General features: G+C 30.2%; 1 protein-coding gene across 1 annotated transcript; it reads left to right on the top strand.

The window, feature by feature from the left end:
- The first annotated feature begins 4,892 nt into the window (after positions 1-4,892).
- On the top strand, positions 4,893-19,226 carry LOC132734903 (motor neuron and pancreas homeobox protein 1-like). The gene is made up of 3 exons (XM_060721774.1): positions 4,893-5,668; positions 16,964-17,124; positions 17,894-19,226. Exons 1-3 carry the CDS (start codon positions 5,110-5,112, stop codon positions 18,272-18,274), a joined length of 1,101 nt encoding a protein of 366 aa, XP_060577757.1. The 5' UTR covers positions 4,893-5,109; the 3' UTR covers positions 18,275-19,226.
- The last annotated feature ends 3,767 nt before the right edge of the window (positions 19,227-22,993 follow it).

Raw genomic sequence — 22,993 nt, 5'->3', positions numbered from 1 at the left:
AGTATATTTCTATAATTGTCGAGTTTTGTTCTATATCAAAAAGTATGACAAATCGGGAATATAAATATTTTGGAGAAAAAAATAAAGATGTGAAAATGTGTAAGAAGTAAGTTACTATATAGCAATCAAAAGTAACTGAAAAGTACCGTTTAAATGTGATGCTGTAGCCAACAAAACATAAGTAACAAAATTAGTCTGAGAGGAATCATTGATATAATGTGAGACGGTTGCAGGAATGAAAAGGGCGAAAATTGTAAAAGGAAAATGATGTTTACTTTTTTAACTTTGTAAAGATAGTACGCATCTGACATATGCATGAAGTCAGACTAAAACCTACAACTTGACCATACTTTATTCTGTTAATAGCAATCCATATGCAATCTATGGAGAAGATTTAGTAGGTTAAAAGATACCCGGCTTGAAAGAATTTTCATACATTGTTTTATTGATGTTTGAGGGAACTGTAGAAGATTTGGTTACGGAGTTAAAATGCATCAAAGTTCTTTGAAGTATCTCAACCTTTCGTTAAATCAATGAAAAGTTCTGTTGAAAAAAAAATAATGTTAATTTTAAAATGCACTTGGTTAGCATCTGGTAATAGGCTAAATAGTATAGGGAGTATAGGAGAATAAGTGAAGAAAGCAAAAGGTATCCCAACACACTTTTTAATGTGAAACATACTGCAAATTGTCATTACTAGAAAGTATCGCCTAGCATTTGCAAAATGTAGGATTGAAGTGGTACCTATACACATTGAAACGGGTAGATACGACGGGTTACCGGTGTATTTGATGTAAAGATACAATTGAAGATGACTTACTGTTTGGTGAAGCCTTTTCAATAAATAATTATTTCAACTATATGACAACTTGTGAAATGTTGATATTCCTATTCACGAATATTTTATGATAGAATAGCTAATAACGTAAAAAATATCTGCTTGTATTAAAGATATTTTTACCATGTATATACATGTAGCTGGTGTATACTATGTGTTCCTAATGTGTTCACAAACTTATATTGGCTCTGGTGTAATGATAAGTATAAAGGACCGGCAATCCAGATACCCTTGGTTCAAGTCCCGGCAGCAAATTTTTCTTCTGATTTTTCTATGTTTGATTTCCCGCTCATGATTTTCTTTCTTATGCATGTATGTATGTCTATTTTACATCTAAAGAAGGATATGGTTGTATGTTTGTTCTATAATGATGCATGTATATAAAAGAAAACGATAGCCTAAATATACTTATTTGCTAGTCCGCAATTTGTACTGAAACTTCTTACAGTTACAACTCTAAGTAAAGCAAATTCATTATAAATATTGTATGTATTTAACGATGAAAAGGGTATTAAAGCATTGATGACGGTTCTTTTTAAAGTTTTCAAAGAGTTTAACCGGAAGTGATAAGCCAGTGCCGCTAGTATTGAGTCGGGCCAGCTATACTGTTTGTTGGCAAACTTCAAATTTCATCTGATATCCCCAAAATTGATAATGTACAGTTCTTCCAAATAATGGAAGTTGCCCATTTAAGAATTTAGCATATTAAGGGTTAAAATGCTTGCTTTATTTATTTAGTTTCATGTTTGTCATAAACCACAGAATTTTCCAAGTAAAAAGACACCGTGTAAAGTTCACAAACATCTTCTAATTGTCTTTGCTGGTAATTTCTTCATTTTCACAAGAAGCCATTGTTTTATATACGAACATGTATATTAAAAGAGTTGGCATCTTTAATGGATGCCAAAATTGGCGGTGATACATTGTTCTTTAGTATACCTCTCAAGCAACATTTAATAAATACATTTGAATATTCTGCTAATAAATGAACAATAAAATGAACCTAGCGTGTAACCGGTTTATATAATTTAACAATCTGATTAAAATAAGCTCCTAATTAACGCTACCCATAGCATACTTAAGTATGTCTGAACTTTTAGTTATATTGTATAATTTAATGTAATACAGGCTCTATAAATATTGTTATACAGCGGCCACCATCAGCTCGTAAATACTTGCCATATTTTCTCACTTTCCGTATCCTGTAAAATTTAACAAATCGTCGATATGACCTGGTGAAATATTGTGAAATACGGAAAGTACCGATGTTTGCCGAATGTGTACGAGTTGTTGACGAATGTAATACCTTTAATAATATTCTGATTATCTCCACCATGTCTGTAACGTTTCTCATTTACTTTTCACTGATTAGAATTTTTCTAAAAAAAAATATTTTTCTTTCAAAAGTTCATTTTTGTCAGAAAATGTTTCATTATATATATAAAACTTTATATATATTAATTAATTTCATGAACACAAAATACATAAACAGGTATTATTTGTTTTTAAGTTTAGACAGGCATTATATCAATCTCTTATTAAGCCTGATCTTTCTAAATTTGAACAATAATTGTTTTTATAAAAAAGAAAGTACTTTATGTTCTATAGCGTGCATGTTGCTGCAAAAAGGTATAGATATGTTTTAATCAGCCGTGTGAAAATAAGCGCATTTCTAAAATAAGAAAATTGTTTTTATTCTTTATTTATCTAAATGCAAATTTTGAAGATTCTTATCTATCCATAACATAAAAATTGAAAAATGGCTATATTATGAATTTCAGAATTTCAGTACATTTGTTTAGATTGGATTGTAAAATGTCCATATAAGCATTTATTTGCAAATACATTAATTAACACGTAGTCTAATTTTGTTAATTTAGATTAATATTGAAATGTAAAACATTCACTGATCATATAAAGTGAAATAATAAAGACGAAACTCTATCGTGGAAAGGAATTAATATAAGTGTTATGCATGTTTTCCAGTCCATATACATGTATATTGTGATGTAAAATGGTACATGCTTGTAAATTTGATAAATAAAAAATGTTTAAACAAACACTTAGTTGGAGGTAACTGGTGCTAGCCATATGACCAGTACAGATAATGACCTAAACTGTTCGCTATTTAATTAATACATATTTTGAAATTTTCACTGAAAATGACAAATGATTTCATCCAAATTGAAAGATGGACACATCCACTTTCAGATTTTAGCGTGGTAAGGGTTAAATATAAAGATGGTATGTTGGTATAATTATGCTGTCTTAGTTGATAGACGATTTCATGATGCATACACCTAAACACATATATTAAAGGAACTCAACTGAGGCCCAAAAAGCATATAGATATTAAATTTAAATTTCTTACAAAGATCACATGTTGAATTTAAATAAGAATGATGCAAAAGGTAATAAAGTAATGAACTCAGATATGTATTGAAAAATCATATTTTTGCGTTATCTTTAGCCCTATTTGAGTCAAAATGATTGCATGTTTGACAATTCTGGGTCATTTTTTTCACAATTAGTATCATTATTTTTGAAAAACGGAATGAGCGAATGATCTGAAATTGTGCATGTAAGTTATTGATCTAGATCTACATCTGAATCAAATTGAATATCAATCCCGACATGTAAAAAATGTCAGTGGAGTTCTGTTAATGAATAAAACAGAGAGAAAAAAGGAGAAATTGAAATAACGCTCAAATATTATGCCTGTATACAAAAGGCATATTTGATTGCTTGTATGGCGAATGCTAAAATGTCAATTTCGCGAAAGCCGCCGACGTGTACGTTGCTTTTTCATTATATTATTATTATTATTTATTTTTTAAACAACATCATAATATAAGTTAACTGTAAAACACATGTACCACTTTGTTTTGTTAATACAAATATGTGATTTTTTAAAAATGTATATCACATTTATCATTTTAATCCCTTTTTAAATCATATTTTTCTTCTTTTCCGGAGAGAATTAAAATTTAACTATAAATTGTTTGTAGTATAAAGGATGTTTACGATGTAATACACATGAATATATCAGTTGAGATGCAGAGATACATGCCGCTTGAAACATCATTCATTCATTCATTCATTCATTCATTCACTTATTTATTTATTCACTTATTTATTTATTTATTGTAAAAATATGTATACTTAAATATCATGTTAATCAATTTTAAAACATTACGATTTATATGCTCGAGTCGCCAATACTCGTGTTGCAAAGAATCTATGCATTCTACATATACATAAACATGCATTATTATCGCAAATATAGTCTTTATTTTGTGTAATTATTATTATTATTAAATCATCACTTAGTTGACTAATTAATAAGATATAAAGTTTTCAAGGATAAGGTATGTATTAAGTTTACTAAATTTCAGCCATTTAAATAATTAAAATATACTCTATTTCATTCGATTGAAGAGCGGAGGCATTTTACTATAATACAAAATATTAAATATACATTAATTCAATGTAATATTTACTGGTTGCGATCATTTTTCAAATAATTCATAGTACGTGGTTTGAACTTACTCTTATTAAAACATTAAAATGTTGTTTTTCTATGCCAGCAAAAGGGAGAACTGGCAATCTGCAATCAACCATCTGTGATCGCATTTTCTTTAACAGTCTTAACCATTTGTAGTCAAGTACCATAAATAGAAATTAATCAACATAAAATGGTAGAAGAATTTTGCTTAATTAGTCCACTATTTGCTTAAGAGCCCGAGTGATCTCAAGATTCATATGAATTCCCAGAGAATTAAAATCATACTTTAATTCCGTCAAAAACATGGTCACAGATTTTCCCTTAACAAGCAAATTAATTAATTAAACAGCCGACCCGCGTTTCGGATAAAGTCGACTGCTAGCCCTGCCTTCTGGATTAAGATAAAATATTCGCTTCCCACAGATTGGTCGCAAATATTTGTAGTAGATAATATATTTCAACCGGTAGCATTATTATTTACATAATCTTGACCAATAGAATCCGATCTTTCATATCTTGATAAATTTGGCAATCTTAAATAATATGATACAAATTGTGGGCACTCTGTATGAAAAAAAAATGATTCAGGTTTGGATGTTTGTAGGATACACTTGGTTTAAGACAGCCGGAAAAAGCCTTAATAGATATAACACAGTGACAAAAGGCGTAACTTCTGACTTTCTGCAATAAGTTGAAACATATTTTACGGATTTTGAACGGTGAAAAATTGTTTTATAGTGGTTTTGATTTTCTTTAAAGATTCACAATGAAAGGATCGTTTAGTATAGATTCTTTGTTGTCAAAGAAAGCCGAAAAGCATCCTCAACCACCGTCGCCATCACCGGAAGTATCAAATGTATCTCCTAAATCTGCGTCATCAACAGTGTCACCAAGAACATCTTCCGGTTGTTGCAGTCATCCATCAACTCCCAGCCCGGAGTTAAGACTCTCGCCTGAAGCATATGTTCAAAACAAGCATCATGTGTTTAAAAACAATTTAATTCCGCGACCAGGACTTTTAAATGTGCACCAACAAGCAATGTTACAATCGAACCCAGCGGCTTTACAGGGACTTTTACAAGCGCAATATTTAAATGCATTAAATGGACAACATTCACAAAGTTCGCTACATAATTCACTTCAAGGTCACGGCCACTTGGCTCCTCATCTACAAAACAGTTCAGCGTTCCATGCACCCGCAGACCACGCGTACAAAATGGCGGCACACCTTCATGCAGCACAATCTGGTAGCCCCGTTCAACCTTACATGGGAGACTGGATGTCACGAGGTGGAATGCTAATGTCAAGGATGATGGACTATACTGGTAAAAAAATACCTTACGAAATTAATTTCCTTTTTTCTATTTGGGTTCTAAGAAAAGCCGACATTTCTATGTTTAAATGACAATTCCTTAATAATACTTGTTAAGGAAGACTTTTTTCTCTAAGTCATTCTAAAGATGTGTTGACACCAAAGGTTTAAACAAATAATTGTTATAAAATAGCCAAATAGATACGAACCATACAATCTTAATGAAATAATAAATTACAAAATTTAGATAATACTATCTTTATTTCCTCAAGTCGCTAAACATGTAAGTAAAAATAGATTAAATATAATGTGCAAGGAGCATGGGTAAAAAGTGTTTGATTTTCATTTTCTTTAAAAATAAATGAATGAATTGATAATCAACAGAGCTGAGCGTTTTATCAGTGACACTATGATCATTATCATAATTTTTCACTTTTAACATCCCTTAAACGTTTATTTTATAAAATAAAATCTTTTCTAAATCATTACTTTGACAGACAAATGACTATTATCATAATCTTATTAAAATAATTTTTAAATATTTATAAAACATCTATAATAAAGACGCACAAGCAGCTGATTGTTGATTACCTTTAATGAGAAGTCATTTTACAAAGAAATTACAAGATCTACCAAAGGATAAAGCTATTTTTTGACGAAAGTTGTAGGTATAATGCTGCCAAAAAAAACAACTCTTTTTTTATTTTTTAAACATTTAAAAAAATTAATTTTATGATATTTTGAAATAAGATAACAAGTAAAAACTAACATCTAAATCAGTAAATATTTAGGTTCGTTTCAACACCTGAATAACCATTTATATTTATTTACACAAAAATGTCAAGGGTTGAATTCGCATGTAATGGTGGTGCAAAAAAAAGAGAAAAAAAAGAAGAAAATGAAAGAAAAGAAAATAATCAAGCTGTTTAGACTTATTTGATTTTATTTTGATCTTTTTGTAATTTTTAATAAATCGAATTAATGTCATAAGGTTGTAACTTAAATCAGAATGTTCAACAAAAACTTCAATCATTCATCAAAGTAACAGTTGATTTCTACCCCCATTTCCTCAAACATTCGTTATATTTATAGAATGTGTAAAACCCGACACTGGAATATTTTATGCGGTGCCCTACTGTGTTTAGAAATGTGAAATATTCTAAATGTTGTTAAACAGACACCTGTCCGCACTCGAACTGATAACCCGTGTAAACATGTGAGTCATTTTTAAACACCCGCAAACTACCTTAAATAAGAAATACACATCCTATTAAAACCATATATTCTCGCATTTCATTTAATGTCATCATCAGGTTTTCTTTACTCATTGTCGCGCGCAAATATTTATTAGTTTATTTCCTTTTTTAAATCTCCTTGAAAATGCAATAATTACACTTGTTAAAGATCTTTATGAACAATTTAAATTTATATGTACGATATTCATTCACAAAATAATGGTAATGTTCAGTAATATTCTGTTTAAATCAAAATATTTTGCTTGAAAAAAAAACCCTCAGCCGAAACATTTTATATGCTGTGTCTATCAATTATATACGTACAATAATAGTCAAACTAGTATGAGTTGAAAAATTATGAATTTACTATATCATATTAAAGCAAATTTTTTGAATAAAATCATGACTTAAAAGTTGATTTCAATGCAAGATTTTTTTTTAAAAATTGTCTTGAAAGTTAAACTACCAAAATTGAAAAAAAATACTATATTATTTTCATGAATTCATTTAACGTTCATTGAAGTAAACAACGCTGCAATTTTCAAATTGTTAATGGAATAAATTTTAGATCCTGTTTAGTATACTTATTTACGGTTTGGTTGTTTGTTTTCTTCAACTTGTCAGCATTCACATAGTCATAAACATTCATTAAAAGTATCCATATACTCGATGCACAACAAACTTGAAATGTTTTAAAGAAACTTTATAATATATCTACCAAACTACAATGTATTATCAATATATCTTCAAATGGATAAAGTTTTTATTACCAATAATACATGAATATTAATCAGTTTTGTATAATAAGTGATTAGACTTGCCTGTGTAAGAATACAAGATTACTAATGATAAATCATAAGGACTGGTTTATACAAGGAATGAAATATATTATTCTTTCCGTTCCTTTTATATCAAAAGCTCAATGTTTTAGAAATGTTTTGTTTGCAGCGCAAATAGCACTAAAGTTCTATAAAAACAAACGCTTTTCTTGGCTTTCGGCATTTTTGTCTTTCAGAAAAAAATAATTTTGTACTGTATAAGCGTATCTCACAATGTCAGTATTCTTGTTTTCAATCATTCATTTTGGTGTTTTTGTGAAAAGTATACAATTATATTATATACAAGTTAATAATTAAATATTTTACATGGATGATTGTATTAATTCTTTTTATGATCTTCAAGAACTTGCATCACAAGTAGCAGAAAAGCTACAATATTTTTCAACATGTATCGTCCTAACATTTAAATTATAATAATAAAAGAAAAGGGCCATTTATTAAATAAATTTAACGATTTTTTGTCCAGAAAAATTTTGCTTCAGTTACCAAGAAAAAGAATATGCAATACAAGTACAAGTTTTATTTTCATTCAACCAGAAGGTCATATACTCATGTGGCACATTTACATAATATAGCGAGTGTATACATTTAATTAATAAACAATTACATCAGACAATATAATAATATGATGCAAGTGTTTACTGTTGAACATCATCAGATATTTCAATGGCATATAAATTGTTTATACTTAGCCCTTTTTATATATAATATTATTATAATATCGTGATCTCTTAATATTCATCAAAAAGAAAATTTTTTTTGCAGACATTTTTCAACAAATAAACTGATCAGATAAATTCTTGTTTATATATTGATTGTCGTTTGTTATATATACCAACAGTTACATTTTATATTCAATCATATATACATGTATTTACCATAAACTTATGAGCAGTAAATTTCATGAAACAATTGATATATTTGATGCTATGTCTTAAACGATTAATGTGTCCCAAAATCCTGCATGGTATCTCTCTTTCATCAGTTGTATGCCACCTTAAACATTACATAAAGGATATTCCTTTTCATTTACAATACTAAAAGTGTAACAAAATGAGATAATTAACAAAATCAGCAAAAGTAAATACATTCTGTCCTTAACAAAACATTCTAATGGCAAGCACAAACGATATAATAACGGTTTATAATCATAAAATGTATTATTTAAACTAAATCATTTTATTATATCACCTTATGATTTAATCATTAAGTTTCAAATAATACATTTTATGGCAATGCTAAAATTTCAAGAGTTTAAGGGGTATTTCAAGTGTATTGATGGTTAACGCTGCAATGCCGTTCAACCATATGTTCCTGGTGTTATAAAAATGTTGGTCCTAATATATATTCTTTTTTAACTTTTTAACAAATACAATTTCAAACTTTATTCTAGAAATTATTGACAATGTAAAGCAATCAATGTTGTAGAACAGTAGCAATATACTGCCATCGCCACTATCGGCAGTTTGATTTTTCTTTTCCCTCTTTTATAGAATAAACGACGTTAAAACAATAAAACGTAAAGTACATACTTGAAAATTGAGATAATCTCACCGATTTTAGAGTAGATGTAATAATAAACGAGCCTGATAATAGTGTGTGAATGAAGGTATATCTTTTTAAAACTAGGATAAAGACCAAAATTATCTTTCATTTTCAAGAACAATATGAGGAGATGAAAGATATAACGGTACTGAAAAACAATCAAGTTTAAATTAGTTAGAAAAAAGCTTCGTCGCTAGCCGGTGACATGGGGGTACTGTATACCACACCGCGTGTCTTCTGACATACATCCATCCACCGCTAGCCAAGTTCAAATTAGTTTTTAAAAGACTGTATTGCGTTTGAATATATCATTTAAAGAATGAAAAGTCGTTGTATTCAGTTATGTAATATTTTGAAAATGTTAGAAATAGTTATCGGCGTATATCTTATGTTTTACAACTGTATATTTTAAAAATTCGTTTGTTTTACAGATACATTTTTTGTGTTTAAAAAACGATCATTTGACTCATGGGAAAATGAATATATAATAATGTAAATACATGTAAATGTATTATTCATAAATGATTGAAATTCTGCCTTAATAAAAGTGGTATAATCCGGGGAAAGTTATATTTGCACACATACTGTCAAATAATATTTTTACAAGTCTTACAATTTAACAGTATTAACATGTGGTTCAAAGTTTTTATTATTATATTGTTTAATATACATAATTACTAGTATGAGAAAGCTACCCGGCTAGTGTACAGAACTTCGTTGGTTCTACTCAGGTGCCTGTTCGTGTCTGAAATAATGCTCAGAGGGGCATCTGAGGTCTTCCTCTACCAGAAAAGTTGGAAAGTCGCCATATTACCTATACTGCGTTGGTGCGACGTAGAACCTAACAAAAATAAATAAACATACAGCCAGTATACATAATCAAATACGTTGGTCCTACCATATTTTAGATTTCTTTCACTTTTATAGGGGACATATACGGACAAATCGCTCGTCAGTGATTGACATATCCATCAATGAATTTTATAATATAGAAAAAAAAAAGAATACAAAATTTGCTTTATTTTAAAGTTATTTTATATCTAATAACATAACAAATCAAATGCCAAATACAGATATGATTTATTATTGATAAAAAAAGAACAAAAAACGACACCGTTGCTTTAAACGGATCATTTTATAATTGCTATTAATCTATTTAAATTAAACATTTCAAAAATGCTTTATTAATTAATTCTTTTTCTAAAATGGCTATTTTTCATCACCTATTGCTAAACTCGTTCCGTATTTGTAAAATCAGAAAACTTAAAAGTAGATAGAATGATAATCTTGATCTTGAGCCGGTTATCTTTGAAAGTAAATCAATTCATTTCAATAGCTTAGTGTTACCTGGTCCATTTGAAAAGCGACTTTGTCACCTTTGAAAGTTTCCGAATAAAGGAATAGTAAATAATGGTCATTTATTTCAATCGGGTCTTATTCATTAAAATTTGATAAAGTGAAATTCGGGTTTCAACATCTCCTTCAAAGGGATTAAGTATATCTAAGTTATCTCATAATGTCCCGTAATGTCCCACTGATGTACGATGGACAGACTAATCACAGTTAATATAAGAAAATCCTATTACTGTGATATGATTGTTACACTGGTGAGAACAAGATTGTCACTTTAAATCGTTTTAATAGAGCACGAATATTATCCCACACTATGGTATATTATCATAAACTGGAAAACCGAAAGTCACTTTCCTAGGTTTAAGATACCAAAGACTGGCTCCTGTGACAAAACTTCAATAATTTATATTGTCGTATTAAAAGTGCACTTAAGTTTCATATACTACAATCAGTGCAATTCTATAAATATATTATTTTAACAAATTCCTGGGTCGTGATTTTAATTATCTTATGATAGATACTATTATAATTTGTCTACTAATTCGGAGAGAAATAACTGAACAGACTGGCTGTAACAGAAACATAGGGTCGGTGTCTTTTTCATTTTGTATATAGATATGTACAATAAGTATTTCATTTGAAATAAAATTGACAAATTGAAAAGTTTCAAGCTCGGTTTGATTGAACGATAAGTACTACTGTCATAGCCCCCTAGCACCGACTAGGGCAGAATTCAACATTTATTCATGAAATGGTGAAATTTAGAATTAAGAAACATCCGCAGATGTACTATTTTTAAATCACTTCTTATGTTGATAAATCATTCACAAATATGTAGTTGATGTATTTTTATTTCTAATTTCCTCAATATGCAAATTAGGGAGGTAAAAATACATGTATTCATTGAAAAAAACACAACAAATATATCAATTTGCAATGCTGTATTTACTATTCATATTATAAACCCTTAAATATGACGTTTATTCTTTCTCGCTATTTTAGTTTTAATTAGACATTTGTTCCTGAATCGAGAACTGGGGAGAATGATTGATTGGTTTAAAAAAGCATGTGACCCTACAAGTCAATGTTTGAGCTATGACTGGGATTAAACATAATTTGAACGGCTCATGCTTCAAATCACAGTACATACTTCTCAAATTTATCATTATCAAATCTATGAATTAATAAATAGTATTTGTAAAATTTTGGAAAAGAAATTGACATGAAAATTTGTTCAGTCTCTTCAAGTTGAAGTAAAATATTCTCTGGGCACTCAAGCACACTTAAACGTGCTTTAACGTTAAACAACAACAATTGAAAATGTGGATCACTATTGTTAGATCATTTGTCAAGAGAAGAAATTATTATCATTCTTTATGGGCAAATTTTAAACAAATTTCTGGGGAAACAACCATGTACGACACTCATTTTAATTTTGAATAATATTATCAGAATATTTTACTTCTTTTTAAGAAATTTCACAGGTTTTTTTTTGTATTCAAGCATAATGTCTGAAGTTACATTTCTATAATTACATTTTCATACTGAAGCATTGTAAATTTTGTCAATATCTTTAGTTGCATTTCTGTTATTACTTTATTTGATTGCATAACTATAATATAATGGCATTTCTTAAAGCTGAATATAATACTAGAAATGTATATCTATTCATCAAGTGACAGTATCCAATTTTTTTTCCAACAGCTCGAAACATTCACCTGAATTTAAAGTTAAGTCCGAGCTGTCGTTATGTGTTAGGCGATAGGATTTAGTTGTACAATACTAGTTAAAGTTCCAAAGCAATACAACAATTGCATTCAGACCGTAGTTCTATATTGTATTTAAATCATCAGTATTTCCTCCAAAACAAGTCCCTCCAAATGGACCCCCTACATAATTTACGCACTATCATTACTGCAATATGTGTTAATGTTATAATTGTTAGTATTAACCAATTAACAGATTGTTTAAGAAGTAGACCAAAGGTTCGGCTGTGAATAGCATAGAGGGAGCATTTAGGAAATTACCATGTCCTGGAACGAATTGAATAACTAAGCACCTTAAAGCCTGTTCTGTATTTTGGTCGTATGGTAAAGAATTATATTTCCTTTAGTAGTTATTTCTCCATAATTAAACAGACCTTTTAGTCTATACTCATTTTCTGAGAAATTTGGGATTCGAACATGTCACAACATGGGGGCTCCCCTACAGTTTTTCAACATCCGCTTTACTCCATCTTACTACTAATGTATCATTTTTAAAATATATATAAACATATAAAACCTTTTTAACTTCATAATCATCATTTTTTGTGAGGTAATAAGTTAGCACTAAAGTACTTTTTATACAGTCACTCGCTTATCTGACAGGTTGTCTAAAACAAAATAAAAAAGAGAGGGGACACTGTGTTTTCGGAAGTTAATCAAGGTCGCCTCATTACTAAAACATTTTATATTGTGAGCATTTTAAACTGATTTACTACTGTTTTAATTTACGGTTACATTTCATATCCTTGTTAAAATAGGATGAATTAACATCTTGAGAAAATCAAATGAATGACTCAGTCGTTGAAAGTATAGCACATTTTTTTATCCGCTTAAAGATAAAGGAGGGACAATTTACGACAAATTAAAGTCTACATTCGTGCCGAAATTACAAAATAAGAGCAGTTTAAGGAGAGAATGTGACGTCCGGTTTCCTGCAGGTGCGAGTAAACAAAGTCCGCTTCTGTTGTGATCTTGCATGCCTTATCTATCCTGAAACTATCAAATAATTATGTCGAAATTAATCCAATAACACAAGATTAGTGATAACAAATTCAATGTATTTGAACAACCGCTAGTAAGTTTCAAAGAGACATGTGAGTGTTTTTAAGATACGATGCTGTCCGCGGCGTTAACGAGTGTGATCTCCTTAGCAACCGCATCTGTCCACTATCGTCCATATTGAATGACATTGCGACTTTATCAAGATATAGCCCGATGGTGAAAAATCTGGACTATTGTACCGTTAATACCCTGTCAAATAATTTTGATAAGATTTACGCTTAGTGTTTGTTAATCATTTAATTAGAGAAAGTATAATTAATTTAATAGCTATTGAATAATATTGCATAGAAGTGGAAAGTATGATTTATTTAGATAGTTATTGAATAATATCGCATAAAAGGGAAATGATAATTAATTAGTGTAACATAAAATAAATAACATTGCATACATTAAAATCCTATTATTTTTCCTTTATCTCTATTCTTTGGCCATATTTGTCATTAAAAATATTCTTATGTTAATGTATCCTTCCTTATATTAGATAAAAACTTATATAATTTATATAAGATATAATTTAATCTTAAATTTCGATTATTTACTTTATTCGATTAAGAATGATATATCAACAATATACGATTTACATTTAAATTAATGAGCGGATCACGTGATATTATAGACGCTTCATTCAAACACACTGCGTCCATCGGGTGGTCGCACAAATGTTTAATATATGAGCCGCGTCACGAAAAAACCAACATAGTGCGTTTGCGACCAGCATGGATCCAGACCAGCCTACGCATCCGCGCAGTCTGATCAGGATCCATGCTGTTCGCTAACAAACCCTATAACAAGTAGAGAAACTGATAGCGAACAGCATGGATCCTGATCAGACTGCGCGGATGCGCAGGTTGGTCTGGATCCATGCTGGTCGCAAACGCATTACGTTGGTTTTGTCATGACACGGCTCATAAATATGTTTAATATATGTGAAAAAGGGCAATTTTTATACAAATGAGACTTTGACAATAATCAATGACATATAGCATTTATTTCGGACTGTAAAAGAAAAAGGAAAACGTTTATATCATACACTGTTGCGCTTGTAAAGCAGATATATCACTCCGGTAAAAATGGCATAACTCTAGTTCCTCACAATGTTTACATTTTCTGACAGTAAAGGGTCAAAAAAGCAACAGCATCACGTTTGAGAAAAAAATATCGGATGAAACTTGTAAAAAATAGAAATAATGATGAACAATGATATCTGTCAGTCATTTTAAAAAAGATATGACATAACATTGATGGATATTTAATTTTTCAAAACAAATAAATGCTAAAAAATTGAAAAATAAAATGTGAGCATTTTGTAGGGAATGCATAGAAACTGTATGTAAGTTAAGAAAATAATACAAATAATTTTAAGAAAAACAAAATATGCTTAAAATACGGTAAGTTTTGACTCTCAAAACTGAATATGTTTGATATCCGCTGCAAATCAATGGTTTTTTCTCCTAATTCGTAACTAAGACTGTTCATAGACTTAACGTCTGTAACCGACGCGTTGATCTCTCTCCGGCTCAGGAAAACAAGACGAGGAATTTATTCCAAGTTTCTGTCAACAAACTTTCTCGATACAGTCTTGATTAAATCGGCATCCTTCAATGTGCGCTGCTGCTATTTGAGAAGTTAATTTTCAATTTGTCTCCGATTAACTGGCACGATAAACGATTTTTCCCTCCCATTATCACGTACGAGTCATTCATTGCGTTGATTACATAGTTCTCGGGGGACCAGCGGTATTATCATTTGAAAGGCTCCGAGATCCGACCACTTCGAAACACTATAAATGGAATTAATCCCATAGACCGGATTGATAGAAATTGTAACTTTAAAGGAATGACGAGTAACAATGGCCGTTTGAATAGCCGACGTTCTGGTAAATTAAACTAGTTATGTACATTTAATTTAATGTTGAGAGGCCGTTTGCGCTTTCTGATGGCGACAAATTTTATTAGGAGGCAGCTTTAAGTGAATAAGGAAACAGTTAAATGGTGGTTTTTGCTGACAATGTCTCCAACTGAATGGAATTAATTGGACATTTTATTTGGCGTTGAAAAGATGGCCATTTTAGTAATTGGAAACAATTAGGATACAGCACAGTTGAAATGTTTTATAGTTATTTGATAAACATTTAAATTGATTACGAAGATTAGTGTCAGTGTAAATGAAGTTGTATGACTCCATGGTAACTGTCTATGAAACTCTGATTAAAAATATTGAATTTGTAATCATGTAAGAGCCCTTAATGCGTTCTTTCTTTTTATTATAAATTAAGAACCATTTAAAACACACAAAAAACTATTTACGTCGAAATGTGTTTTCATATTGAATATCTTTAAATAGGTTACCTTGATATGTCTTGACCATTTAGTATGTGTAAATGGTCAAAAGCAGTTGAAATGCCGATTTGCTAATAAATGAAAAGAAATGAAATGATAGTCGAAAATATTAAATATAGGTGCCTATTATTAACACTGAAATTTAATAGAATTGACAAATAAAATTACATTCTTAGCAGTCATCAAATTTTACACAGTATACATGCCATTTCAAAATTTGAGCCGCGTCACGACAAAAACCAACATAGTGCGTTTGCGACCAGCATGGATCCAGACCAGCCTGCGCATCCGCGCAGTCTGATCATAATCCATGCTGTTCGCTATCAGTTTCTCTACTTGTAAAAAGGTTTGTAAGCGAACAGCATGGATCCTAATCAGACTGCGCGGATGCGCAGGCTGGTCTGGATCCATGCTGGTCGCAAACGCACTATGTTGGTTTTGTCGTGACGCGGCTCATTTCATAATATAAAAGGACATGTTCATATAAAGATAGTTAAGTTTTGTACAATTGACATAAGAAACAATCACTTTAACATCTAAATTATGATATAGTAGAATGTATATAATTTATTTTATTAGCTCGGAAAAAATACTTAATTGGAACACTGTTTCTATATATATTTTTTTTAGATTTTGACTGTGAAAAAGTACTTATACCTATGTAACAGTGCAAATTTGTAAGTCACATGGTACGTTTAAACTTTAATTAACAGTAAGAATAACAATAATCAATACAATTCCAATTGTTAGTGAAAATCATCTAATATGTACATGCAAATAAATGAATAATAATAATAATAATAATAATAATAATAATAATAATAATAATAATAATAATTATAATAATAATAATAATAATAATAATAATAATAAAAATAATAATAATAATAATAATAATAATAACAACAACAACAACAATAATGATAATAATAATAATGATAATAATAAAAGTATGAATAAACATGATGTTAATGAACGTTAATACAAAATTATCCTATCATTGCATATGCAAATATAAACAAACAATACATTCAAATTATGCATAAACTTGAATATTATCCCTTTTCATACGCATTCATTCTTTGCATATTTGAATATTAATGAATATCAATACAAAATTATCAGATTATTGTATTGTACTTTAATGTTCATTTGCAACCTATTTTCAGCACAAGCACAGAATAGTTTGATGGGTAAAACACGGAGGCCCCGCACAGCATTCACTTCCCAGCAACTTCTCGAGTTAGAGAGGCAGTTTAAGATGAACAAATATCTGTCTAGACCTAAACGTTTTGAGGTGGCTACAACACTAATGCTGACAGAGACACAGGTTTGTTATCAAATTTTAAACATAGAAGTTAAAACATTATTCTTCTTAATATGGATCTATTTTTCCAGTATATTGTATAGTTTTTAATAACTGTCAATGAAAAGGTTGAATTGATCCGAGTCTGCAACATACATTGTATTTTGGCATTCTTTGTAGAGATTTCGGTTTTCTCTATTTCTACCTCTGTATGAACAGTCCATTAATTAATTCAAAGAGTATGTGGATTTTTTTAAGTTTATATACATTCTTCAGTTTATTAATACTTTCATACAAATATGATATGAGGAATTTCTATGAGAAAAGAATTGCTTTTGATCCAATTAAAATGACACATGGTATAAGAGGCTAGTGACGCTCTATCACTGATATTTTGCTTATAATATTACTGATTTACTCATTTCAGTAATAAATTATATAAAGTCCTTCATTGAGATATCCACAAAAGAACAGACAAATATACTAAAAACATCGAGGCAGTTACAGCCTCATCTCCTGTAGAAATCATAATCAATATCATGTTTTGACAGGGTCATAAAGCATCGCCTTGTCTCAAGTCTTCGTGATGTCATCCATGAGTTATTTTTTCATGATATATCTTCTAAATGGACGTTGTTTATTGCACCAATATTCTTTAACAGTTTACCTGTTAACAGCCTTAGTGCCTTACTAGTTCTGGGAAGTTTTTCTCTGTGTATTATTGCATCATACGAAACAAATATCTTAAAAAATATAAATTCTAAAAGTAATTAACTATACTGAATTCTTACAGGTTAAAATCTGGTTTCAAAATCGCAGAATGAAATGGAAGAGGAGCAAGAAAAACTTTACAACCAAACCACAAAATGGTCAAACAAACTCGTCAATGGCGGACGGTAACCAAAACGAGGCTGGCAACGACTTTCATAATGACGTAGATATAGGAGATGATGAAGACGATTCGGATATAGATATTTCGGATGACCAAGATATTGACATTGAACAAAAGAGTGATAATGAAGACATTGGAGTTCGCGATGAAGAGGTTAAAGACTCTCAGAATGGGTGTGGCACACTAGACTTAAGCATGAAAAGATTCGCTTTACCGGGTCATATGCAAATCTCGAACTTTTCTGTTGAGAGCAAGTTATTAAGTGCCACTTCCGTCTTGTGACTATGAATTATGGTTTCCTTTTCCTGTTTCTCTGTGCAATTTTAATATGTTTTTATCGACAAATGACGTCATTGAAACCAGCAATGGTGGTATTCATTATTATAACATTTATTCGCCCGTTAAAATATCATCGATATGAAAAGTTTCGAAGCAGACGAACATTCGGTGATGTTTCGTTATTGGCCAAACCTTATAGGACAATTGTAAGCTCAAGCAATAATAACTTTAAGCAGCCAGGTCTTAGCACATTATTGCAGCCAGTGTTATGTAATTGTAAGAATAATAAGTAATTTATTTATTCTTCATGTGATTTCCATTTGTTTGACTTTCTTGGAAGTCAAAATTCAGACTAGTAATGGTGAAAATTGTTCTTGAGAGACAATATATAAAGTGCAACGTTTCTCACCCAGTAGCACACGGCGTAAGCAATATTTAATAATAGTATTAAAGGCATTAAAAGCAATGCTCTCGAATGAAACACTTGAAAATTATTTTATGAGAAAAAAAAGAAACCACTCTTTAACCATAAAAAGTGATAAGTGTTTGGCCACCGGTTTTAATTGCATTTCGTTACTTAAATGGTTTAAATTCAAATGGAACGTCCCAAATCTAAATCAGTGCAAATTCATTTCATTTAAAGTTTAACTTTCGAAATTTGATAATTACTAGATAACTACCTATTTCACAAAGTTTATCAACTTCCGACGTTTCGAGGGGATAAACCCCTCTTTACCAAGGAGTTTGCTGTGATTTCGATAATTACTTAATCGGTAAAGAAACTAATAACGGCAAAAGTGGAAGATACAAATAGTCTTCTTTTGCGCGTACTCGTACGCTAGTACATTTTGTATCTTATTTTGCTTCTGTTTCTCCCTTTTATAAATCATGTAATAGATTGTCACGTATATTTAAATTATGTCATAAATGTATTATTAAAATATAATGAAAAATATTCCTGAATTTTGTTCGTTTGTTTTTACGCCTGTTCGTGATGGTTTTTACAGTTATGTTTGTACTTGTTACACGCATATATATTCCATACATTCTGCGAAACAATATAAAAGTACACCTGATCTTATGTTAAGCTTCCTTTTTTATGCCTGTACTTTTTTATCTATATTTATTTTAAATGATATATTCATAACTGAGTAATCGAAATGCTCAAAAATGCGGTCACAATGTCTTTCACTTTCGTATAGATCTATAAGAACTATGGACATCTAATCAATTGTAATGAATGAAAAAAGGAACAATGATATAAGATTATTGATCAACTGTGATATTGTTAGAATTGTTTCATACATATAGGGTGTTTCATTATATCTGTCCTTAATCTAAGCGTTAATATATTGAACACATATCAGTTTAAAATGAAAGTTTCACAGACATAATATTATTAATCATTTGATATATAATTTGACAATGACATAAAAACATTTTTATATGTAAAATAATAACGATGATATGAAAACTTATTATAAGAACAAATATTATGAAAGCATCCGGTATATCCATAAACCGTCTCAGTGCAATCATGTGTACAAATCTGCAGTCAACAATCAAAACTAAACGAGATTTTTTAAAGTTTAGTTAAGGGCGATAACATTATACTTTTGAGATTTATATAACAAAATAATAATAAAAGTCTCTGATTAAACGATATTAGAATTTGAATTTTAGAAAGAAAAGCATGATTATAATACATGTCTCTCCTGTGCTGTAAATGGATAACATTTGTGAAATTTCATGCCCTTTTTACCTCAGAAGATAGTTTAGATGTTTTTCACATAGAAATTATTACCTCCTCTGGCCGCCATTTTGAGGGTCATTTCCAATATATCATATGCTAAAGATAAGATAAAAATCTCTCATAATTATATCATTTTCGTGAAAACTGATGAACTATTGGTGCTATCTGCATCTTTTTAAAAAAAATTGCGTTCATAGTTTGCCATTTATATTATATTGAATGTTGACCATCAAAATGACTGCCAATTTTGGCTAGGGAGGTAAACATTTCCCTCGGCCCTCGGCTTAACGAAGTCGGCATTGAAACTCGGCATTGAAAATAACGACAAATCCAATAAGTAAATATTCTGACATTTATTTCATACACGTTTTCAGCCCAATGCCCACCTAGGGTAAGCGCATTTATTTCTTGTACTCGCAGGAAATTACACAAGTTGTATTTTTAATATATGCTTGCAATAATACATACAGTGTTCGGAAGTAAAAGGTGTTTGTGCTCGCAATAAACCATACACATAGCATTTTATAGACTCGCAATCACTGATACAGTGACTCTGCATGTTTTTATTTACATGTACCTGCTGTGGAAAGTGGGTAAGCTTTTACTATAATAAATGATAAAAACTACAAATCTATTAGACTTTTGTTAAAATTTATCGGAACTGTCGACTAAAATGTGTATTTAAGCATGTTATAAATCGTTGTTTCTTTGATAAAACGATTTTACTTCCGCTTTTTCATAAAACATATAATTCAAAATAAATATGTTCTTTCCGGTGTCGCGTAAATCCGGTTTGGAGTTGATAGTATTAGAAGTTCGCTGAATTCGCTTTCTATAGTAAAGGCCTATACAGGTGGTCCAGACGATGACTCTTGTCTAAAGTGATTGATACTTTTTTTTCAAATCCAGTTATTTGAGAAATGAAATTATAATAAATCTTCCGGGTATGTTGTGCTTTTTCAGAAAATAAACAAGCAAAACTCAAGCTTTATATCTTGATTAAAAAAAAACAACGATTAATATTGTTTTAATTAATTTGCAATTAAAATTCCAGAAAAATATACGTAACGTTTCCTTACTTTAGGACTGAATTTTTTTTAAATAATTTGCATTTTTATCCCTCTCTATTCTCCCTAACATTTGCCTTCCGGGTAATACTTTACTTAAAATATTAACTTTCCGGAAACGCGGAGTGATTTGCTTCATGTTCTATTTTCTTTTCCAAAGTATAATATTCTTGCGCTGTAATAAAATATATAATGCATTATGTTATCTACAAAGTAATTTACTTTTGAAAAATAATAACAAATGCCTTTAAGAATAAAAATATGTGATAATAAGTAATTTACTTTTTTGGGGGAAAATGCCTTTAAGAATAAGATTGTTCTGCTTTAGACAGAAAAAAAACATTGAATACAAAAACGGAATATTGGAATGTTAATGTTAGTAGTCTAAAAAAGAAAGTGAAGGCTAGATTGACAAATGGTTGTAAATGCCAAAGAATTTGGTAATTGCGTGAAAGAACCAAGTCCCCACATAGCAATGGACGTACATTATTAGAAATTAATTGGAGGTTTTTGAACTGTAATCGGCAATCAAGAAAATTAGCAGATAAGCTCAGTGGCTAGTTAGTTTTACAAGCGATAACGATGCTAGAGTCAACAGATGAATTTACGATAAATATGACATTAATTAAAGACCTCCGTAACATATGCCATGCCTAGATACCCACGCCACGAAACGTCACTACGTCACCAGGATAGTCTGATTGCTAAAATTAAAATCTTAACATGGTTATAGTTCATTTAATGATAAGAAACTAAAGTTCTATCCACACAGCGATAAGGCTTTGAAAATAAACACATTTTAAATGAGTTTCAAACACATTTGCGACTCTGATTGATTTGGCCCGCGTTCATTAGGCGAAATCTTTACTTCATTTATATCGCTGCCTTCTCGCAATTATTAAACATATTTGTCAGGCCGTGTCGTTTCCGGGGGATTTCTTAAGAGTATTTATTAATAGATAATCTATCTGAAAGAGTGGCTGCTCCTGAAAGATTTATAATACATTCTAATGTATGACAATTCATACGAAACGACGCAATACAGTGTAATTTATACAATAAAAACATCAACAATCCATTGAAAAGATGTTTGCAAACAGAAGTATTTATCGATATTGAATGATCAGATTTTTTTTTGATAAAGAAAAAAAATGGCAAATGAAAAAAAGAAGAAAAATAATTATTTCTTAAGTCTAAAAAAAATGATTACATAAAAAAGACATTTGTGAAAAGATATGTATTAAGAGATAAGTTTTTGTTAACCGTTTTTCTTTTCTTTTTCTTTTTTCATTCTTTTTTTTTCATTACACTTTTTATCTTTTGAGTTAGTTAGATAAATTTCTAATACATTGTACAGTACATTTTAATTTAATTTTTCAGATAAGACTGCTTGTCAATTCTTATCAATTTGGTCGATGAAAACTGAGCTTATAAGTTTCAACTTATGAATTCAATAATGTCTAGAAAAAAATAATGTAACATTTAAATTGCTAGAATTAGAGTGATAATCATTTGTCACCAGTATAGAGCCAGACGGACTAGGATAAAAGCCGCGTCATGACAAAACCAACGTTATGGGTTTGCGACCAGCATGGATCCAGACCAGCCTGCGCATCCGCGCAGTCTGACAAGTAGAGAAACTGTTAGCGAACAGCATTGATCCTGATCAGACTGCGCGGATGCGCAGGCTGGTCTGGATCCATGCTGGTCGCAAACCCATTATGTTGGTTTTGTCTCATATATACTGTTGGGTGACAAACTTGCTTTGATGCGTTCCCCGAAATGTAAATAGATAGTCCCAGAAATAAAATTCAAGAAATTTTGAAGGTTAAATGTTTATGTATAAAAAACATGTTATGTCCAGGTATTTTTGTAACGAAATAAGGAGTATTTAAACCTTTT

Source organism: Ruditapes philippinarum, unplaced genomic scaffold, assembly GCF_026571515.1.
Source record: "Ruditapes philippinarum isolate M1 unplaced genomic scaffold, ASM2657151v2 ctg1096_1_1_1_1, whole genome shotgun sequence".
Lineage (NCBI taxonomy): Eukaryota > Metazoa > Mollusca > Bivalvia > Venerida > Veneridae > Ruditapes > Ruditapes philippinarum.
Note: the sequence above shows the minus strand (reverse complement) of the source record. Positions and strands in the feature narration are given on the sequence as shown.